At 47.6% G+C, this 8,690-nt stretch overlaps 1 protein-coding gene across 1 annotated transcript; it reads right to left on the bottom strand.

Moving 5' to 3' along the window:
- Nucleotides 1-3,805: 3,805 nt before the first annotated feature.
- LOC126544757 (sulfotransferase ssu-1-like) lies at nt 3,806-6,476 on the bottom strand. The gene is made up of 2 exons (XM_050192226.3): nt 6,082-6,476; nt 3,806-5,485 (listed from the first exon to the last, which is right to left on the bottom strand). Exons 1-2 carry the CDS (start codon nt 6,414-6,416, stop codon nt 4,861-4,863), a joined length of 960 nt encoding a protein of 319 aa, XP_050048183.1. The 5' UTR covers nt 6,417-6,476; the 3' UTR covers nt 3,806-4,860.
- Between the last annotated feature and the right edge of the window lie 2,214 nt (nt 6,477-8,690).

Genomic DNA, 8,690 nt, shown 5'->3' on the forward strand with positions numbered 1-8,690 from the left:
CGATAAAATGCATAAAAATATAGCAGATACTTAAGTCTCGTGTTCGGAAATTTTCAATATGAACCAATTTTAAATGCTTAGATTTTTATGCTGATATACCTATAAGCAAACGCGATGTTCTCTGTACTTGCGAGTGTCAGCACACCGAAAGAACACCTGAGACTTCTTTTATATTGTACACGTCCTTCGCCCTGCTGAGCTTCCTCCCTTTCCGAAGCGTGGATGGGCGGAAGAAGCTTTCCCGGTCCTTGATTTTTGTGAAACCGTGCCTCAACACAACCGAAAGCGAAAGGTCCATTGTGGCCTATGCACTTTCGCTTGCGCACAGCTCTTTTTGCACTACTCAGTTCGAGCCAAGTCTGCGATGGTGGCGCTGGTAACGGGTTTTTCCGCAGCGCCGCCTGCGGTCTGAGGTCTGAGGTCTATATGGCTGTGATTGCGTCCCATGCTCGCGGCCACGGCGGCGTCCGTTCGCAGAACAGTTCAGACAACAGCAACAGAGGCAGTCATAGATTGGCCAAGGTCGATCCAAATAGGTTGCGAAGCTTCGGGCAAAAAGCGGTACAGTACATATTGTCACCGACATCAGCAAGGGTGGTTATGGGAGAAGCGATTGAAGCGCAACTATGTTTGGAGGGAACAGACATTGGGAAAGAAAAAAGCGTTCTTTAATTCAAGGGAGGCAGATTCATTCAACGAAAATAATATTCCTGGTCAATTCTATATATTCGTGACGAGTTAAGAAAATACAAGCTTATTTAATTGTATTAATAATAATAAATACATTTCTTTTCAGCGCCAATCGTTACAGGGGGCGTTGACGCCGCTGTCACTCACAATGCAATGCACCTCCAGAGCTGTCAAGGGCCAAAAGCAGTAGTGGTGGAGTAAATGCTCAAATTCGCGCAGTCCCTGATACATACGCTTCCGGGGCTCCTTCCTTACTGTTCGCGTTTACGAACTGTGCAGTCTGCTGATATGTCGCACGTAGCACATTTATTTCCCTGAATTGCGCCCAACTGACTGATACTTCTATTTATGTACCTGTCAACTTGTCAGTTTGCACTAGGGTACCCATACGTAGCCATTGGCCTATGTATAACAACACACATGCAGTTTTGCGGTAGGTCGGCGGAAAATCAGCAGGCGGGGACGAGGTAGAAGCTGGATTTGTCGATGCTTTTCCACCTGCGAAATGTAGATTGGAGACTCATGAACCCTTCGCCGGCTGGCATTCGGTTTCCTCTGCGCTGTAAAAATATCGATTAACTGGCGTGGAGCGTAAATTCACAATGAACTAGCGACAGCATGCAGTTTGTAGATGTCCGCGATCACTTACTTCACACGGCGTATCTATACTCTGCGAATCGAGAGTTGCCGCTGGTCTCTAAACCATGGTCGCGCCGGAAAACTGAAAAACTTCGTTCCAGGTGGGCAGCTCTTGTAGTTATGAGCACAGTTTACGACGCAGAAATTCATGCGCTCCACATTGCAAAGCTCCACTAACAACGTGACACGGCTCGTGTCATGGGCCGGCTGCTGCACTGAGCCCGCGAGACGCGTTCGCTTGCTCCATATATATATATATATATATATATATGGAGCATATATATGGAGAACCATATATATATATATATATATATATATATATATATATATATATATATATATATATAGTTGAAGAAACGAAGGAGCACATTTACGAAAATTGCATTTGTAATGCTTTAACGTTTCGGCCGTGCCACGGCCGACACGTTAAACCCTACGGAACGACAGGACCTACAGGGCCTACAGAACTATTCCTTCAAGTGTGCGTGCGTGCGTGCGTGCGTGCGTGCGTGCGTGCGTGCGCGCGTGTGTGTGTGCGTGTGTGTGCGTGTGTGTGCGTGTGTGTGCTGTTGTTGTTGTTGTTGTTGTTGTGAAGTTGTACACCACGCCAACACAAACTCCTAGCACTCACCGGACAAGAATGCTTCAACAACGAGGATTCACGTTTTTGCGTTGCCGAAACAACACGTTGCTTGACTTCTGATAAACGTTTTTTATAAGTAAGGCGCACAGCCACTTCGCATGAAATTATGCTATCATCCTCATGCTATTTTGATAAATGAGGATATTAAAAAAACTAAAATTTCGTTTACGAATTTATGCACAGTTTACGACGCAGCAATTCATACGTTCGACATAATTTTCGTAATTCACACGACGTTGTCAAGCTTGTTATAATGCGTGTTTGCTTGTTGGAGTCTTGCTCCCAAATTCGAACTGATGAGCTTGTCATTTTTCCTCCGCATGCATTCTGCCAGCGTGAGAGTGGAATTATCGCCGCAGAAACGAGAGCCGCGCTGTATTTCAACTGCCGCCCGAACCCAATGGCGTTTATCTCGGAACCAAGCACAACGCGAGGCTCTGTCGTGGGCAGCACGAAAGGCGCGAAGCGAGCGATGTTTTTTACAAAGCACGGTTGAGAGCGCTGTAATCGCGGCGCATTCGGGCGCACAAAGCGCGCTGTCACGTGGTATTTTTTAAACTCCGCGGGCTTTCGGTTGGCCCGAATAAAAACGGCCACGCTAAGTCTATCCCGTTGGAAGTGCCTGGGTTGGGCAATATTTGTGGAGCTCCGCAACCTTCCTATTGACTGTCTGAACGTTTCAAGCTATATTTAAAAAGGTAATGAATTTATCTCGGCTAATTACTCAAACAAAGACGAGCAAAAAAATTGTACTGCAACTTTAGATAAAGGCTAACAACATACACGTGATTTCTGTTCTGAAGAACGCATAGGTGTTTTGAAAATCTCGGTCCAATTCAGCTGGGACACCCTGTGTGTGTGTGTGCGTGTGTCGACATATATATATATATATATATATATATATATATATATATATATATATATGTGTGTGTGTGTGTCGATGACCTAGCTGGTACATGATATGGAAACAGGAACAGCGCTAAAAACGGGGCCAAACAAAAACAACACAGCGCACTATTGTGTGTCTTCTTGCTTGCAGGCCAGACTTGTTTCAGCCCAGATAACAGTGGAGATCACACTTCTTTTCCAGCCCGATCTTCTAGTGAGTGGTACGGCCACGGCTACGTACGGAAGGGGGCAGGCACTATTTTGCAAGCCGCCTATCACTCAACCGTGCTTTCGGCATTGTGGGCATGCTATATAATTTTAAAATACAGGAACGGAGCTTTGCGTAGAACTTCTATAGTATCATATTATGCAAGTTTTACTCGCTTTCGATGACCTGCTGTCCGACTTGTTTGAACAGATGTTTGGAAAAAACTTGCAATCATGGTATTGTAGTCATCACACGACGCAGGACCCACCGTAGTTGCTTAGCGGATTTGGTGCTGCGCTGCTAAGCACCAGGTCGTGGAATCAAATCCGGCCATGGCGACCGCATTTCAATGGAGTCGAAATGCACAAAAAGAACCGTGCACTTAGATTTAGGCGCACGTTAAAGAACCCTAGGTGGTCAAAATTAATCCGAAGTCAACCACTACGGCGTGCGTCGTAATCAGATCGTAGTTTCGGCGCGAAACCCCATCAATATTGTTATTTGATCACACTCGGGAATAGATGAGGCAGAGAGTCCGAAGCAGGGCTGCTTCCTGTTCGGAGACTGTGAAAATGGCGGAATCTATAGTTCGTAATATATAATAAGGGGCACTAGCTCCGAGAGATTTGAAAGCGTCGTGTCTTCTGACACCCGTCTCTTCTGAAAATTGCTGAGACGTTTATTTAGGATGGGCTCTCCTCAACAAGCAGCAGGTGTTATGACGGGGTAGATGAGCCTCAGCTTGGCGACTGGCCACGGCCTTCAGGTGTGGAGTGATCGGGCAGTGACGAGACGCTAACCCTATGTCCATAATTATCCGCCAACTTCGTTATTGACGCCTTCTATGCAGCTCCTTCCTGTGAGCGCGGATGGCGCGGATGACAATATATATCAGAGTTTCGGAGACACTGAATGACCGATGGACAGTGTATTTGTACAGGTGCCTTATTCTTAGCAAAAAGTGGCGCTGCAAGGGCATCGTAACGCCCAGCCATGCAGCCAATAACCGGGGCAGTACCGTCTTTCACCAGCCTATAACCATCGATTAAAGCAAACTTATCGGCGTAAATTAAACGAGGACAAAGAACACAAAACAGAACGGGCGCCTTCTTCGTGCTGGTTTAATTTGCGCCGAAAAGTTTGCTTTAATCATGAATCAATACCAACTAGCTCAAACCAAGATTTTACCGGAATGATCGCTTCCAGCTAAATATCTACGACCCTAGGACAGATCAGCAGGCTCCTCGCGCGCGCCTCCAACACTGTGAAGTGGTGATTCGGCATATACTGCCATGTAGGTTAAATCACCCTTCACGCACAAAAAAAAGGGGTGGGGCAGGAAATGAAAAAAATTAAGGAAAATAAGAAGGAAGCGATAGACAGTCATCAGGCTTCGATCATACCGGTCGGGCCTAAAGCTGCTGAACGAGAGGTATAGCTACGCACGTTCAGCTACACACGAGGTGCAATATCGGGCAACGAAAATGAACGCAATGGCACTCGTTTGTACTCTTTCCTTTGTCAGCCATTTCCACGCGTGTACGCGCTCTTTGTGCGAAGTAATTACACGGCTTTGTTGCGAAATTCATGTCACCTAAAGAGGCACCGAACATAGATGGGCGCTCTTCAGACTGGAAACGGGTCACAATATGGCTGCAAGAGCACCGAGCATCGTTCGGTCGTTTCAGCTGTGTCCGTGCTTCATTCACTAGTGTCTGTACCTCCAGGATTTCTGTCAAGTTTTTTATTAGAACCTTCAGTTTGAACGCCGACCTGAGCTTAATTTTTCTTTTCACATCCTAAGCGGATCTTCGTCCAACCACAGCTGCATGACGTCGGTTTGGGCAGTTTCTTTCTCAATAAACAGTTTCATACGCTCTAGCTGTTCGCGTGTGAAGGTGCCCCTAGAGTCTCCCACGACACCTTTCCGGACAAAGTTCACCGTGTTGGCCTCTCGCAAGGGCGCTACGAAGACCTTTCCGTAGAGGTTCTTCAGTTCATCCGGCAAGGCGTTGGGATCCCTTTCGATGATGGTCTTCAGTATGGCAGGGTCAAGCACAAACTGCTTCTTCATGAACTTTGCAGTGCTTTTGTCTAGCACAGTCTGGAAAAACTCTTGGTCCTGAAGCAGCGCCTGCTCGTATTCTGGTCCCAGGAAGCGCGCTATCTTGAGCACGGTGTCGCCTTGTTGTTTATATAGCTGCTCGTAAGTAATAAATAGCACGTTGCTTTGTCTCCTGCGCGCGTACCATGGCAGCAGGTGGTCGAAGAAGCCTCCATGGTCTGTCTGGCCACTGATGAACAGCTCGAAGAAGTCGTCGAAAGTTCCTTCGCTGAAGTACGCCGCCGGGAGCGCCTTAGTGTGGTGATAAAACGAAACGCAGCAGTCCCACGGATTTCGGGCAACGTACACGTACCTGCGAGCAGTGAGATGACAAGTGTGGAATGAGCATCTTTAGCAGCGTACGAGTTCATTGCCTAGCCAAGCTAAACTCTACCGCCCACCCCCTGCCCGACGTGCTTAAACACTAGTTAAAGAGTGCGGTAAAATCAACACCCGCGTGCGCATTGGGGCTAAACAGTTGTTCCCAGCAGTGTATACTTTCGAATTTCATTGTTGGTTATCAACACCTATACGCATGAAAACATCCTGCGTTGTTTTGAAACGTTACACTAGGTATGCATGTATTTGGCAAAATACATCATTTCGCGGGTGAAGCATAAAATTAGCCCGGAGTAGCTATGCTGTTGTGTTCAGAGAGACAGAGAAAGGAGGGAACGAGACGCTCATAAAGGCAGATATTTTTTGCCGGATCCCGTATAACCACTGACATGTTATATGCTTTGCGAAGGGAGGGGAATGGGATCAAGAGAGTATGGAAGAGAGCGGAACGAAAACGTGGTCCTATTGGTGCGCTATTTCAACCACGTAAGGATATACCAACAAGCCTACAGATGCAAAAATAATGACTAGTTTTCAAGGTACCGCCGTCCGCCCCCGTTGGCCACATACCTCGCTTCGTCGCGCAGTGTCAGCCTGGCCAACGGCAGGTGTGTTTTCATGAGGCGGGGCTCGGAAGCGTCCTCCAGGATGCGCGTGCCGAGAAGCTCGAGGAGCGGCGTCCTGGCCAACCACTCAAAGAAGTTTTCTGCCGACCGGCCTCTGTTCACAATGAGCTGCAAGATTTGCTGGACCCAGTGAGTTCCGCACTTGGGGTACGTGACGAGAATCACGTCCCCGGCACGGGGCACGAACTGCAGCGCTTGTCGCACCGGCTCCGGCCTGAACTCGCTGGTGAGCCGGAGGCCCTCGATTTCCACGTATTTGGGATGCCGGCGGATCGCCATGTCGCTGCGCCGAGTGGCTTTCAAGTGCGTTTGGTCGGCTGTAATCCAAGGTCGCCTGGTGAGGCTGCAGCAAAGAAACGCAGAGCACAACACAAAACTTTGAGGGCAACAGGCCCTTTACATCGTTCGGGCCGGCCACATGCACATGGATTACACGCAACAGAGAAGAAACAAGAAACTCCCAAGTTCAAAGTCAAGTACTCTAATCAAAGGTGAAAGTTTTCGACCGAATTCACAAAGGTTTATGTTCGTAAGAATAGTTTGTCATCGGCCAGCCGCCTTCGCTGACTAATATGGTCTATGTGACGGTGGCTGGCACCTATTCTTACCCATTGGTTCTTTGCGCCGCCTTTCTGTCCCGTGCTACAAAGGTGCTTTTAATATTATGTTACGCTAAGTTTGTGTTAAGTAACGTATGTCCTGTGCGTACCAATTCATTTATCATCACATTCGTTTGCAGCAGCACACTAGGCGTGTGCGCCCGGCGAACCTCTCCAGTTTTCATTAAAAAGCCTCGTTCACCCACTCGCACGTAAATAAAATTTTTACGTAAGTAAGATTCTGCGAATACGAACTTTGGAGCTCGTGTCTAACCTTCGTGTGTTCGTCCGCGAGTGCAACTCCACTGATGCTGACTCGGCCGATCTACCTTGACCGCGACATCAAATGTTTCGGGTGGGTTGCGCGCCAAGATGCTCCTGAAGTAGAAAGGGATTACCAGGGAATGGAAAGGAAACTGCGGCAGGATAGATGGCACTGCGATCGGAATTTGAGATGTTACCACAAAACTCAATGGCCTCTCGAGGTCCGTGAAGTGAATCAGAGTTAAAACACCTTGTCACAGGTGAAATAATCAAGCGTGGTCCATTACGGACCGACAGTGGCACACGGAGTATTTAGACACCTTGAATGCACTACACTACGTAAATTTATTTCCATAATATCCCGAGTTAATAGCCCGTCCCCGAAACACCACACGTCTGCTTCAATTTTACAAAACAAACGGAGGTATCGACCACGCCAGCTAATCACTGCAAACGTCATTACCTGCCAACCCACTGACCCTGGCCTTAGAACGTCATTACCTGCCAACCCACTGACCCTGGCCTTAGAACGAAGAGAGCTAGGCAGGTGAAATCACTTTATGTCAGTCTTGAAAGATATTGTGATGCCTCCTTTGAGGGCTTCGAGGGGCACGTCGACAAAATAAAAGATTTAGCACACGCCATTTGACAAACTTAAACGAAATATCTTTGTTAATGGCTTCTCTCCGTAATTCTTGGCCCTCGGATAAAAACATTTCCTGCTTGTACGCCGAGACATCGCCGCCGCCTTCTCTTCCTTCCCCGCGATCAGTTCTTGCTGTCCTTTATTTTTTCAGCATTATTATTTCTTCTTTTTTTTGACGAGTTGTTTATACCGGTTTGGCATTTATGTTTTTGCTCAGTATACCATGGTATAATTGCATAAATGGTATAAGTAGGCTGATATAGGTTACGCTTGAAGCGAGAGGAGCAACCTGTACGCCAGAAAGCGGCGGGAAAGCGAAAGACGAGTTCCGATGCCACGCACCCTAAGTTTTCTCCATCAGCACCCCGTTACATGATATACTGTAGCAGAGTCTGTCCAGGTTAATTATAAGAAATATCGTAGTTATGAATTAAAAAAAAAACATTACACGCAGGATCTCCTTTAGGAGTTATCTGAATGATGCGTAAGCATTTGCTACTAAATCACCTGCCGTTTCGTCGTCGTACGCTGCTGTGTTTGGTATAATTGCGACAAACACCGCGAAAGGAGCGTGAAACAGGGAGGCGTGGTTCCAACACTGAAGTGTTAACTGAGACCAGCATTATACGGCGAAGAAGAGACGCGCAGATAGCATTGTTCACTCATGTTATATATATATATGATGGTGCGTTCGGTCAGATGTTCGGATGATGCCGCTTCGTGGGAGATGAACACTGGCCGATGCATGCTGTAGTACATGACGTAACTGAACAGTGTCACGTTTGGTAGACCTCGTACGTAAACGTGGTCGACGACTCTGGCTCCTCTCGATGCGAACCATTATCAGCCGTAATCAACCGTACTCCGGCGGCGGCTGCGTATGGCGCGGCCGCGCGGGCCCTAGCTTGAAACCGATCTGCGATGGGGACACAGTGCACCGAGTGTTGATAGCTTCGTGTGTGCTGTGTTCTCACCGCTTAGTTCGCGTTGAAGCGAGAGGAAGCACGAAGGTCAAATCGCTCGCTGCTGCGATCCCTATCTGGA

Source organism: Dermacentor andersoni, chromosome 1 (genome assembly GCF_023375885.2).
Source record: "Dermacentor andersoni chromosome 1, qqDerAnde1_hic_scaffold, whole genome shotgun sequence".
In the NCBI taxonomy this organism is placed as follows: domain Eukaryota; kingdom Metazoa; phylum Arthropoda; class Arachnida; order Ixodida; family Ixodidae; genus Dermacentor; species Dermacentor andersoni.